At 31.9% G+C, this 15,401-nt stretch overlaps 1 protein-coding gene across 3 annotated transcripts in view; it reads right to left on the bottom strand.

Annotated features, from left to right (window-relative positions):
* Positions 1-15,401, bottom strand: part of VPS13A (vacuolar protein sorting 13 homolog A) — a 342,631-nt gene that overhangs the window by 20,460 nt on the left and 306,770 nt on the right. Inside the window, exons 63-69 of one of the 3 annotated variants that reach the window (XR_013170504.1) lie at positions 15,094-15,207; positions 14,093-14,168; positions 13,842-14,005; positions 13,499-13,544; positions 13,273-13,396; positions 7,280-7,394; positions 218-4,672 (exon numbers count right to left, since the gene is read on the bottom strand). Coding sequence is in view for 2 of the 3 variants with exons in the window: in XM_077148469.1 (XP_077004584.1) it covers positions 7,050-7,070; positions 7,280-7,394; positions 13,273-13,396; positions 13,499-13,544; positions 13,842-14,005; positions 14,093-14,168; positions 15,094-15,207 (660 nt within the window). In the remaining variant the exon portion in view is untranslated. The other 2 variants (XM_077148469.1, XM_077148468.1) reach the window with 2 other exon arrangements.

Genomic DNA, 15,401 nt, shown 5'->3' with positions numbered 1-15,401 from the left:
ATGAAGTATGAGAATTGTATCCAAGTTGGATAGGTAGTCTCCTTTCCTATGGAATCAGCTTGTCTTAGATGTTAAAAACTCTAATTTGCACGGATAACAGAATTTGGCTCTCTTCAGCTTTCTCATTCCATTCAGAAGCAGTCTTCTGAAGAGGAAGAGTTGCAAAATGAGGAGTGAAATCCAATAAGCCTTTGTCTCCTAGTTCTCGTCCACTTACTCAAAATTTCAGACGAAGCCAGGAATAATGTTCGGCACTACTCTGGTGATCTGACTGCCTATGGTAAGCCCTTTCTTCCAGATCAGTTGTAATTCTCCTCCTCAAGTAAAGGGAAAGACCATGTCGGCTGAAGGCAGTTATCATCCAATTGCTATTAAGGCAGGGTTTGAAGCTAAATATAAACGCCTGAAAGATAAGAAATATACAACAAACAACAACGGCCTCCCTTCTAGAACAACTTACAAAATGACAATGATGATACATTTATAAGAGATTTAAAGACAAGACAGGTATATATACAAAATGTTTAAAGTATCCCAAATGGTTAAGAATATACTACCCTCATGGGATGACTCAGTGTCAACATTGATGCACAATGAAGGATACACATATACATTTCAAGAGATTTTTTTGCTTAAAGAAAAATTTTTTAAGTGAGTCAAAAGTATGTTCAATCAAAAAGAAAGCTGATGTTAATGCTTCTATATCAGCTATAGAAAAAAAAAGTGTTTAGCTGGCTACTTATGTGCTCTAGAAATAAGGACTAAGTTTCTTATATTGGGGATTATTCTATGAATGAGTTATGCTTAATTTTTAGAAGTTAATAAACTTGTTTATGAAAATTTATAATAAAATAAAAAGTAAAAAATGAAATGCATATGTTAGATTATAATAATTTAAATAAAGAAATTTTAAAAAGAAATATAATAATAGTGGTGGGGAGGCAAAGGATAATTTTCTTTTCTACAGTTTTCTACCTTTTTCTAGTGAGCGTAATATTATTTTAAAAAATAGAACATATTCTACTTTAATTTTTAAAAATTATCATATCTTCTGTAAAACATTAAAACTGTAGATTGAGAGAAGGAATGTCAGCAAACATTCATAAAGATTCAGCTTTATTTAATTCATAGAAACTCCAATATTTACCCCATACGCTAGGAAAACCTTTTGTAGACATAAAGTGATTGGATAACAAGCTATTGATAAATGATAGTTTATAATACAAAAATACAATATATCCAATTAAGAAGAATTACATTTATTTAACTAAATCTCTGACTATCCTGATTATTCTTAAAAAGCACTCAAATAACGCCTGTAATATTTTGAATGTTCACATATTTGAGGGTTCCCAGTTAGATCCAGAGAAATAGCATAATGAAATTTAGTAGAAATCTTTGTTACTAATTCATTGCTTAGAATATATCTATTTAACAAAATGGGATACAGTAGAATTCAAATTTACAAATAGAGTAAACACCTGCTTTAATGGTAATATTTTGAAGTAGACAATTGCTGCACATATTAGTCCATACAGAATAACTGCTAAATAAATCACTGTAATGACTGAGAGATAATTATGGTCATCAAAATAGTCTACCATATTAAAACAAAACAAACCATAAATCCTTATATATAAAAGTCATAAATAGCTGATTAGCTCCCTAACACAGACCTATTTGAAACCTTCTATTTTATTCTCCTTTGACTTGGGACTTTCTCTAATGTACTGTATAATGCTGACAGTACTCACTGCACTTCATGAATCCAAACACCAATCCATTGAAATTAAAGCTTATATTAACAGCCTGAACTTTTTTTTTTTGGTATGGGCAGGCACCGGGAATGGAACCCAGGTCTTTGGCATGGCAGGAGAGAATCTTGCCACTGTGCCACCATCGCCCACCCAACAGTCTAAACTTTTAAAATTGATTTCTATTTATCTAGAAGTGCAAATAAAGATGCAGCTGACTTTCTTTTTATACACTCATCACAATTATTATTTGATCTAAGTGAATAATCTGTGTGCACAGTTAACAACTTCTTATTTAGAATGAACAGAACTTTTAATGCTTTTCAGCTATTATAAATCCATTTGCAAGGAAATCTATAAAACAAAAGCTGATGTTTGAAGGTGTGCGAGAAAAAGTACTCAATAATAGTTGGGAGGGTTGTTTTCTGGTTCTCCTCTCATCTCCATAAGAAAGTTCAACACAAAATTCTATCACAGGACTTAAATCAGGCAAACAACTCTATTGGCTACTATCACAGCTGTTATTCTTTAGTGTATGCAATTTTGGGACACAGATACATTAGCACACTTTTCAATTTGAACACTGGCGTCTTAGCCACAGATTTACAACAGATTTACCTGTAAATTTTAATAACATGACCTTAAAATCAACACTCTACACATTGCATCAATATCTTTTGAAACAATTCAAAAAGTAAAATTGATCTAACCCTAATTATTTAAATACAGAAATAAACTGAAATTTATTCTTCCTTTCGTATAAGAAATATTCCAAGTTAGCAACATTATTCTAGATTTACATTTGTTACATCTATATCCAAAGTAAGCCTCTAATTTATTTCATGTATAAACTCTTATTAGATTATTTATCCATGGTGATAGATGTCCATAGTTTCAGAGTTTTTACAAATGTTCCTTCCCGCCAGTTTCCAATATGCTACTCAAGTAACAAGGAGACACAGACCAACCATTAGAAACTCTACAAATGTCTTACAAACAAGTAGTTTACCATTTTCCCCTTTAGAAATTCCTTGTGCCTAGCAAACTGGAAAGTAAGAAGCTAATATAGACATTTCCTGGCCCTTTCTTTCTCGGGCATACAAAATATACGGCAATAGGCAGTGTTCCTTTCAGCTTCTAGCAGAAGCATGAACTTTTGTTTGATGATAACCAAGGATGAGAGAGCAGCAGGAGCATGACAAATACAAAGTCAATCTTAGATACCAGTAGTGACTATTTTAATGATAGCCGTTTTTATTTATTCACTTACTATAAAAAGATCAGAATACTATTGTGATGAAAGTAATAAAAATTCTTGGATGTTTACATATTTCTTAATGATAGTACATAAGAACTCGAATCCTATTTAAATTGAATGAATGATAGGCAGATAGAAACTTTAAAAGCAGCTGATAATTTTTTAGTTGTTTTTGGTAAGCACAATATTTTAAAAATCTAAAAGTCATTTTAAAAGAATAATGATTTATAGAAATAAAATCCTGATAAACTAAGAATTAGAAAAGGCTCAGAATCCATAGGCTGAATGAATTAAACCAAAAGTTCAACAGCTAAGCCAAATATCAACTATAATCTAATATAAGCTTAATATAAGAAAAATGCTTAATATAAGTCCAGGTAAATGTTTCTTTGTTGAGACTAAAGTACAGTAATCACAAGGAATTAAACAGCACAGCTACTAACAGTCATTCATTTTTAAGATGGTTTTTCTTTTGGTACAGATGATATACTAGGGATATAGGCAAGACAGTTTCATCCACTCCAAAAATTTTTTTAAAAGCTTCAGTACACATTCAAAACATAAAACAGATTTGTTCATAAATCTTTCAGAGAAATAGATATTTTCTCTATATTATTCTGAAAAATATACATAATTACGTTTACTATAAAAATTCTTCTACTGTCCTGAATTAAGTTATAACATTTTATATTAGGGATATATTTATAACTAAATTAATAAGTAAATATTACTATAAAAATATACTGTGCATTGTTTCACAAAATATGTATGTATATTTGAAATTAATGAAAACAGAACCAAAGAAATAAAATAATCTTTTTCATTCTCCAACTATAAATTATTTCACCTATCTAACCTTCCATGACAAATATAATGAATACTTTTTATAATAATAGTTTGACAACCTATATGATTTTTTTTTTTTTTATTAAACATGTTTTTATTATTTTTTTAATACATGGGCAGGCACCAGGAATCGAACCCGGGGCTCTGGCATGGCAGGCGAGAGCTCTGCCACTGAGCCACTGTGGCCCACAACCTATATGATTTTGGAATAGAAAAACAAATTCACTGTTTCATATATGTAAGTTTATTATTATTATTAAAGAATATTTGACAAAAGTACTTTTAAAATTTTAAATAAAAATAAAACATTGACTAGTTATTCTTTTTTTTTTAACACAATGGCATTACATTATAGCCAGGAAAATTAACATAGAGAACATTAAGAAAGACATTTCACTAACAAGCACATAATTTTAAATGATATAAAATAAAATTAGAGAACATTAAAAAATGTTTTTAATTCTAAATCTTAAACTGAAATACAAAGCTATAAGATGTATATAATCAAATGTTATAATATATAGTTGCCCTACTTTGGATGTAAAATACATTTTTTTCTGTGCTTAAATAATGCGATAATTTTGCTTTTTGAAGATGTATAGAAAACATTTTATAATGGAAAAAATATTTACCTCCCTAAAAAGAGACATAGGCTGTTATGGCAGCAGTCATACCAATATGCTAGTGAAATATTCCAAATAAAATGACAAAGAATATATCAATTTTAACAGTTCAGATCTGACTAATCCTCCTCCTCCTCTTCCTCACTACTGCTATTGTGTGTCATAATCCACTCCCTGTAGACCTGAATTTTCTGTAAGCATGGTAAAGAAAAAAGAAGCACAAAGGTTAGTTAAGTATGGCAAACTGTTTGGAAAGCATGTAAAATTGTGTTTAACGAGTCAGAACAATTTTGAAGCAGATGTTTCAGCTGTGGTTGGGGCTGTAACTATGGAAATAATACTCCTTAACTTAATAGAAATAAGACTAAAGTCAATTGCTTGTTTCAACTCAATGTATAAAACAGTTTGATGATATCAATATGGTATTCTTAAATTATCAATCTATATTTCTAGTAGGCAACCTTCATTGACTGCTAGGAAGGCACTATAAAAATGTACTGTTTTCTGGATAGAAAGGTACACAATGAAAGAGTATATTTTATATTAAATTTTTATATATGGGCATATATGATTTATAAATACTTGAGAGTCCTTATTTTTTAGAAAATGAGAAAATAAAAGGGAAGCATGTGAAAGTATTAATCATTTTCCAAGGGCATAATCATTTAAAATCCTCTTGAAGTGCTATCAATTTCTTTTTCACAATACTGGTAATTATATATTTTAAAGTGTTTCTTACTATTAAAATAGGGTTTTGATTTTAAAAGGCACCACTAAAAAAAAAAGAAAGAAAGAAAGAAAAAGGAACCACTACCACCAAACATCAAATCACTTCTTATATATGTAAGAGAGCAGTGCTAATCACAAACATTTAAAGGCAACTGGCAAATTCCTACAGATTTTCCACTTAATACTGTGTTTAATGCTCTTGCTGAAACACAAGAAATGACTGACAAAGATTGAGTTTTTAGTCATTTAAATAGCTCTTTTAGCAATGAATGTTAAATCGGCCTATTAAAAATAATAATACATATATAAAAATACATAGTCAAAACCCCAACCTTTTAGCAATAAATGTTAAAATTGGCCTATTAAAAATAATATACATATATAAAAATACATAGTTAAAACCCCAACCTTTAACTGTCAAAGTTTAAACCTTCAGAAAATAATGAATGCACGGAATAAACTTATCGGACACAAGTTATCAACTCATGCACAATCTTTGGCATTTTATGGCTTCTTTATACATTATAATCTGTTCCCTAGGAGTGAAGATTGCAAACTATCCTCACCACTTACTTCCTCCTAAGTTTATTAAAATAGCTTCTTAAGAAATATTTTTAGATTTTAAAAGGTGAGTTGAAAACTATTCAGCATTGAGTCTTATAAAATGTTAACATGTTAACTACTGTTCGACAAAGGAAGGCAGGTATTGGGTAGGCAAATATGTTTCAATTATATTAACCATATGTGAGTCCAGCAATTTTCCATTTTCCAAAGATGATATACTGTCATTGTGGAGATTGCACATATGCTTTCAAGTACAACCTCTCACTAGACTGCCAGTTGGATATCAATACGTAAGTATTTTGAAGCTTTAAAAACATGAACACAGTATAAAATCACTTACTAAATAATGCCTATTGAATCTATGGATATGTCTCATTTAAACAGATGGAAGACTCAGAGAAGGATTTAAAAGTACATTTTATGCAAAGTTATATGCATTACGTGCAGTGGAAAATAATAAAGCTTTACATTTTTACCCCAATCACATTAAACGTGACAATATTTTAAAATACTAAGGCTACTGAACAAAAAGATTATATCTCCAGAATATCATTACTGTGAATACTTTCAAGTCTATATAATAGAATGGCTCTTTGTTTGTTTTCAAACATATGATTTTAGTATTCTACATCTAAATTATAAAATGATTTTAAATTGGTAAAGTCTAGCTTATGATTACTGTCAGCTACACCATAATCCCTATTTTAAAAATTCTTATTTATCAAGTAGGAAATTTACCTAAACAGATAAAATAGTCTACCCTCAAACTACTATTCAAAAAGCTAATTTTCCTTACTAAAAGATGTTGGTTTTCTTGGGAACTGCTTATCAAATTCTATGAGGTTTAATAAACAGACTACATAAGAACAAAGCAGGAGAAGGGCTATGGTCATTTTAGCATCTTCAAAAGTAATACCTCAAAAGCATAAGAAACCCAGAATAATGCACAACAGCAGTGGTTCTGATTTTTTTGGTTCCTCAATGATGCCAAATTTTACCTGAGGATTACATCTAATATAGAAGCTATTAGTGGACTGATAATAAACAGAAGTAAGTAATCTGAACATAAATGGCATAACCAATCTCACAAATTCAGTGCAGAATTAAGCACACCCTATAAAAAGATCATATTTACTACAAATCCTTACATAAAAAGTTACCAAAAACTTGCTTTTCTTTGTACTCAAATTATTGAAACTGCTGTATGTAGTCTGTAAATTTAAGACTAAAATCTACTGTTGGCTTTCACTTGCAAAGTCATGCATTAACTGTTTTTCAAATCAAACTTTTTGATGCCTGAAAAAAAAGAAAAAAGAAATCTTATAGTAAATAAATGTACATTAAATCTAAGTAAATGTAAGAAATTTAAGAAACTTAGACAAAGCATAAGTTTGCTTATATGTTTTAAGAAAAAATATAAAAGCCTAAATAATCTGTTATATAGCTACTCAAAAAAAAAAACTAATGTGACTAAATTAACCTTAATATATATGCTATTTCTTCACCTGTAACATTTGATTTCCTGTACCATCCCTCAACCTGTAAGGTCTGATAACTCCGTCTTCATTGAAGAACCGAGGGGGTCGTAGACTTGCCATCTCATCAGATGTCTCTGTAGCTCTAGAGGAAAAAAAAATATGACGACTTAAAAAAATTATGGGGTAGTACAGTGACAGAATTTTCCCCTGCCATCTGAGAGACCTGGGTTCAATTCCTGACCCATGCCCCCCATTTCTCCCCCCACAAAAAATTTAAAACCTCAAATACACTATAAAAAGCAACTTCTAAAAAAAAAGGATCTTTTTGGGGATAAAATAAGAATATTATATCACTATGCTACTTTTAAAGCTTTTTAGTCACACATAATGTAAGTTCTCTAAAAAATCTGTCTCAGCCAGCCCCCTGCAGGGAGAGTCTGCTGAAGGTAAAGGCACCACATCACTTTATGCTGGTAGGAAGATGCAGTCAGACAAGCACCACATACTGGGTAGGATAGGAAAAACAGAGTCTAGAGACTTCATAGGAAAGTCTGACAGCCTGCTGGGTCTCAATCTCAGGGAAAATTGATGAAGGTGATTCTTTCCTCCTGAAAGGAGGCCAGTCCATATATTCTATAATATCTGAAGAGACCTTCCTCAAAAAGAAAAAGGGCTCTACATAGGCAGGGCAAGAAATACAAAAACAAGAACTGAAAAATTCTGATCAGTTAAACAGAAACTATGCTAGAGGCCTAGAATAATTTGAACTGAATGCCAAAGAGCAGATAGAGAACAAAGCCATCCAGCAAGAAAATCCTACATAAAAGACCTCCAGAATAAACTAATTAAGGAAATCAAATGCCTAGACACCAGCAAAAAAATGAGTCATACTAGGAAAACTGAAGATATGGCCTAGTCAAAGGAACAAATCAACAATTCAAACAAGATACAGGAGGTGAAACAATTAATTCAAGATGTTCAAACATACGTGGGAAATTTCACCAAAATCAAACCAACAACTTGGTAACAAAAGACACTGGGTGGACAAAAAGAAGAAATCAAAAGTTTGAAAAAACAAATCAGAGAATTTATGGGAATGAATGGCACAATAGAAGAGATGAAAAAAAAAACCAATGTAAACTTACAACAACAGATTTGAAGAGGCAGAAGAAAGGATTAGTGAACTAGAGGAGTAGACATCTGAAATCCGTTGCACAAAAGAAAATACAGGGAAAAGAATGGAAAAATATGAGCAGGGTCTCAGGAACTGAATGACAACATGAAGCACACGAATATACGTGCTGTGGGAATCCCAGAATGAGAAGAGAGGGAAAAGGAGGAGAAAGACTAATGGAAGAAATTATCACTGAAAATTTTCCCATCTCTTAAGAAAGACATAAAATTACAGATCCAAGAAGTACAGCATAACCCAAGTAGAACAGATCCAAATAGAAATACTCCAAGACATACCTAACCAGACTGTCAGATATCAAAGAGAGAGAGAGAATTTTGAAAGCAACAAGAGAAAAGCAAATTATCATATACAAGGGAAGACCAATAAGACCATGTGTGGATTTCTGAGCAGAAATCATGGAAGTAAGAAGGCAGTGCTATGATATATTTAAGATTTTAAAAAAGAGCCTACCATATAATGTATCTATAGGTATGAATACAAAGGATATTAAACTGTATGTAACCACCTCTTTGTAGTTCTTTCTCTCTTTCTAATATCTGGCAATTTCCCCTTCCCTCAGCTCGTTGTGAGTTTAGCAGTATTTTAAAATTTGTAAAATGTATTTACCATTTCTACACATTTATTATGACATATTTCACCTCATAAATTGGGACTCCACTTTATTTTCAACCTTCCTCTTTGTTACAAATGTGTCTTGTAACAGCATAAAGGTAGGCTTTTATTAAGTGGAGACTGAGAACCACCATCTTTTTACCCCAACATTTTATGAAAATTTTCAAACACACAGAAAAGCTGAAAGAATTTTACAGCCTACCTATTAGATTTTACAATTAGCATTTTACTATACTTGCTTCACCATATATCTTTATTAACTATTTACTGCCCTTTAATAGGTAACTTTAATCTAGTCAACTTTTTTTGTGAGTACTGATAATTTGGACTTACATACATCTTATGCTATGATTACCATGCCTATGACTATTTACTGTTTTTCCCCATAATTCCTTTCTTCTTCTTCTTCTTCTTTTTTTTTTTTTTTATTCGTCTGTTGTTGATTACATCCACAGTCAGCTAGGAGGCACGCTTGCTGCAGTGAATGGTGTTTAATCAGCTGGTGCTTAAATGAGAGAGCTCAATGTAGCACAGCCCAAGCAGCTCAGCATACCTCATCTCAGCACTCACAGCTCAGTCCAGGCTTTTGGAGATGCAGGAAGGAATCACCCCAGGGAAAGATGTGGGAACCCAGAGGCCTGGAGAGAAGGCCAGAGGAGATTGCCCTGTGCGTTCCCACGTAAGAAAGAACCTCAGTTGAAAGTTAGCTGCCTTTCCTCTGAAGAACTATACGTCAACTAAATAAATCCCCTTTTATTGAAAGCCAATCCATCTCTTGTGTGTTGCACTGCAGCAGCTAGCAAACTAGAACACTGACCTGTTTAATTTTTCTTTATGTCTTTTATTTTTGCCTGTCTACTAGTTTAGGAGTTATACATTATTTCTAACCTTTTACAGGGTACCTATAAATATTCCTAACATACAAATCTAAATATTTTTCTAAAATTTTAATATCTGCTTTCTTTCCCCAAAAGACTTATTGTGCTTTTACTCTTTTCTTGTCAGGAACTCCCATCACCAACTCTACCAACCTGTCCTATCTATGCCATCCCTCCACTCTCTTACTTCCCTCTTGATACAATGAACAAAGTTCCTAATGCATATCAATGGCTAAATCCTTAACTTATGATACGGATCTCATCCCCTCTCACTTTTTGAAGCACTTTGCTTCCACAATCTCTCCCTCAATGTCTCCCTCTCTGCTGACATCAGCAAATACACTCTACTATAGAAAACAAAATAAAAAAAAAAGAACTCTAATTGTCTTCACATGTATATACTACCAACATATATCCTATTTTTCTGCAACTCTTCAAAGCAAAATTTCTTGAGTTGTCTATGTATTTTTTATATCCCCACTTCCTTACATACATCTCATTTTTCAACTCACTCTAATTAGGATTCTATATACAACTGGACTGACTCTGCTCTTCATGAGGCCACCAAGATTTCCACATTGCCATAACTGATAGTCATGTTTTTGTTCTGTTCTTACTTCACTTCTGGCAGCATTTGACATAATTGATCACTTCCTCCTTCCTGAAACATTTTCCTTTCAGTTTTTATGATTCCATACTTTCTTTTGCTGATCCTCCACTAAATGTTAAGACAGTGCAGGGTCTGGTCTGGGGACTCATTTCTCTTCTTTAGCTATACTCACTAAGGTAATTACACCCAATTCCAATAATATAAGCAGCATCTATATGAAACAACGTCTACATTTTCATCTATAGTCCTGTGCTTTGGGGACAGGTGCTCTCCATTTCTCCTTGGCATTATCTCACTAAAGCTGCCAAATTCAAAGCTCCAACATGGAAACATAAATGCTCTATCACTCTTTTTTTTTTTTTTCTTCCCTAAGATGGGGAAGAATAGATAAAAAGGGGTCAACCTGCCTGTACCTCTCTTTTCCTTGCAATTTACCATGTAAAATGCAGATCTTTCTTTGGGCTGTTCCAGGCAGCTCCAGCCTTTTAGAGCAGTGTGCATTCCACAGAGGGTTCTCCTTATTTTTCAGGAAAGATATATTACATATATATCTTTGTAGACATGTGTTCTATAAACTCTAAAGATTTGAGGTAGGAGAAGGAAGCTATAGTGTGTATTTAAACCAAAATATGGTGAACGAAACTGCAACAGCATAATACCAACAAATAAATATATATTTCCAGAACTTTAAATACCTCCAATAAGATAATTATTAATTACAAAATGAAAAATAGTAACTTTGCAGTGAAAGAAACCTGGCAAATACCACCTTAACAAGGTGATCAAAGTTAACATCACCAGAATGGGACAAATTGGTATCATGTAACTCCTGATGTGATGCACTGAGAAGGACCTAATATTTCTGTGGTCTCCCTGACAAAAATTTATAACCTAAATCTAATTATGGAGACATCAGACAAACTCACATTGAGGAACATTCTACAAAATAAACAACATTTATTCTATGACAACTATAAGCAATATGGGCTCCTGGATTGGATGTTGGATTAGGAGAAAGTATTTATTTTCTTTCCTTATAAAGGATGATAGCAGTAAAACTAAATACGAACTGTGTTTTAGATAGTAGCACTACTGTAGTAAAATAAAAGATGTTTTTGTTTTTAAAGAAATGTACAATAAAAAAGGGGAAGTAAACATTATGTGTACAAATTTCTCTCAAGGAGCTGAAAAACTACATGTGTACGTGCTTATATATACATACACACACGTAGAGAGTGAGAGGTGAACAAAAATGTGACAAATTTTTACATTTGTGAAATCTGGGTGAAGGATTTATGAGATTTCTTTGTATTATTTTTGTACTTAAAGTCTGAGATAAATTTGAAATAAAGAAGAAAATGAAGCTATAATATCATATATAATAAATGTACAATATTCCATGGAATCGATGTACTATAATTTAGGCAGTCATATCTTATTGAAAATAGGTATTTTTCAGCTGGTGTAAAGTTTGTCATAATTCTAAGTTTAGTATATTTCCTCTGTTTATCTTTGTTAAGCTAGATTTCTAGAAGTAGAATTGCTGAGTCAAAACAGGTAACACTGCTTTTTTCATTATTTACATTAATCATAAATGAGACAACTACCTGATCAATTTCTAGATAATGCTGGAAAAGTCAATTTTATAGCTTTTTTTTTCATTTTCTTATAACATTTTGCATCCCTAAAGCCAAATATTTAAAAAAACCTATATTCTTAATTTTTACTTTGAATAAATACCTACTATAAATCTTCACATGCCTTTGTTATATAGTCACACTTAATTAACCACATTTGAGATACATACTAGGTCATACCAGCAGCTCTGGGGAGATGTTTGCATAGCTCAGTATCTATTTTGAATTCCTTATGTTTCAATGATTTTGAGCTTCTATAACTTTAAGCACATATTTATGAAAATACAGTTATAGGCAGAGGAGACTGATCCCTTTTTACCATGTTAATTCTAAATTAAAATTAAAATTATAATGCAAACATTCAATTATGGTAAGCAGTATGAAATACTGTTTTAAGAAGAACAGTTCAGAAGATGACAATACTTATCCCCACAGATAATACTTATCTGTATTAAATTGAAAGAGAAAATACAGAAGGAAAAAGATTAGAGAGACAATCACTTTCTAAATGAGGCCTCCCTATGATTTTAATTATTTACAGAATGTGTTACAAAGTTTTAGAACAGAGACAATAATAATAAAATCAATAAATTTCAGTCTTGGGCTAAATTTAATTCATAGGAAGAGGGAGCATGTTTAAAATTATTTCCACATATAACAAGAAGTAGTGAAAATGGATTTAAGTTTTATGACAAAAGGAAGGGTAAAAGCAAAGCTGGGTTTGAAATGAGGAATGTAAAATGCCATTCTCCATGTCTCAAGAAAGGAAACAGAATATTATTATTTGCCAATACAATTTTATACTAACATATATTGTTACACTAATGTATGTCAATCAAGACTGAAAATCTTGCCTAACTTGACAAAAACCTTTCCTGCCAAGGCTGCTGGGAATGAGTAACCAATAAAAAAGAACTTTATAAAGTTGAAATTGTGATACTTAAAAAGTATCAAAAGGAATTAGGAGATCATTTGCAACCTGCTTTGTTTTAGTGCTCATAACTAAGTGCCCCAAACCACATGGCAGATTTATTTAATTTCTCAGGACTTAAGCATTTTACTTATATCACACAGCAAAGAGAATTTACCTTTTTATTCCTTGAAATGTACTGCTAGCCATATCAATGATGCCTCCAGTTGGCCTTGCCACTGCTCCCACTAAACCTTTCCCCACACCTTTAAAGAAACCAGCTGCTCCTTCTTTTTGAGCTCCTAGGGAAAAAAAAAAGTTTTAAGCAAATGGAACATGAAGTAAATAAAGAACTAATTTATAAGACTTGGTAATATATAACCCAAAGGAACTATTGTACTTGCCTTTAATTGGTTTTGTCACAATTCCTGTTATGCCACTTACAAAACCCTAGAGGGAAAGCACAATTGAAAATTTACAATACTCTCACATGCCTCAAAGAACCAAGTCTGGTTCACATAAAAATTACAGAGCTTTGCTTTGTAGACACCATAGGAATGAACATATTTCCTAAATATTTTATTTAAACAGAAAGTTTTTGGAAGTCAATGACATTTTATATAAATGCTACCCACTGCTATACCAACACCCAAATATTTTAAGGAATCAGAGTTACATGTCTATTTTCCTTATTGCAAGTTTAAAAGATATATCCTAAAATGATCACAACTCTGTGAAACTTCTTACAGAAACTAAGCCTTTTCCTCCACGAGTGATGCCTTCTCTCAGACCAGCTGGTTGCTTATTCATGGCTTCTCTTCTCTTCTGCTGGTAGTCTTCATCCATAGTCATAGCTGCTACTCCTTTGGCCATAGCACTGGTGATTTTGGAGGCAGCACCAGCTAATCCACCTAGCAGAAATTATAGCAGCTTTAGTAAAAGCAAATATGTCGATTCTTTGTAGCACAATAATACGTGGTGGGTATTATGATTCTTACCAACTGCTCCACCAACTAGTGCCTTTAGTCCTAGTGCCATTCCCTCCACAAACTCTTCAGGACCCTGAATGGCTCCCTAAACGGTCAAAAAGAATATAAGGTTGTATTTACTTTTAATTTGATGAAAATGGTTCAGACAAAAAGAATAAAGATGTCCCTGAGGAAATTAAATGAGTAAGAATTCAATTAAAGGAATTCTCAGAGATATTTAATGACACTGAAAGTACAAAAGATAAATTGTTAGAAGTTGGATCCAAACTTAGAAAGTATGACAATTCACCAACATAATATGTTTGTTTCATATTGTAATGAGAAGGCAAGAGAACAGTTCAAACTACTTGATGTTTTTAAAAAGAAATAAAAAGTTTTAATCCCTCAATGTTCTAATATTTTAAATTATAGTACTTAAAATATTAGGTTTCATTACCATATACATTTATAACATAAAATTAGAAAGGTTTAATATTTGGCAACTTTTTTGGTTGTTGTTAACTTGCATTTGTTTTGGCATACATTTTTAAGAGTCACAGAACAAATCATTTTCCCCATTAGAGACAGCTTTGCATGATTTATTTTTACAGTCCCCCAGGACCATGCAAAGCAAGAGTACATGGTGACCTATGGTTAAGCTAACTAAGACATCCATTATTGGTGGTTCTAAGTATATTGTTTGTTTTCTCATATATAAAAAAAAAATTAGCAACAAAAGAGTACATAGTGATCTCCCCTATGCTGTAATTTGAAGTTTATCCACCTTTTCTAACCTAAAATAACAATAAAATCCAGTATATCTTAGCAAAGTCTAAGGTTTCAATTTTGAGGTAAAAATTTCAAAAGAACTAATACCCCCAAATCAATCTCTGTTCACAGCAAAATAATGGCTTTTCTGTATGTTTTTCAAAATCAATTTACACCTAAAACTCAAATTAAAAATACAAATCCTTTATCTATTAAAAAATATTAGTGTGATATGTCACACAGTACCAAGATAATTATTTTACCTGATACGGTTCATAAAAAAATGCTTCTACACCTTCGGAAAATTCTCTAATTAAGCCAAAGGGATTTCCCAAAACTTCAAGTCCAAGAATGAGTACATACATCTGCTTAATGGCCTAAAAAGTGAAATATGAACATTATCAATACAGATAATTAGACCTAATTTTTTTCTTATAGATGTTCAGGACTCACATCCAGTTTTTTCAGGCTAACATTCTTAATCACCAATTTCACCACCTAAACCTTTTTATTCTTTATTAATCAAAACTTTTAGTTTTAAAAAAGCACTTTGTTATTATAGTACTGGAGA

This window comes from Tamandua tetradactyla, chromosome 2, assembly GCF_023851605.1.
Source record: "Tamandua tetradactyla isolate mTamTet1 chromosome 2, mTamTet1.pri, whole genome shotgun sequence".
NCBI lineage: Eukaryota > Metazoa > Chordata > Mammalia > Pilosa > Myrmecophagidae > Tamandua > Tamandua tetradactyla.
Note: the sequence above shows the minus strand (reverse complement) of the source record. Positions and strands in the feature narration are given on the sequence as shown.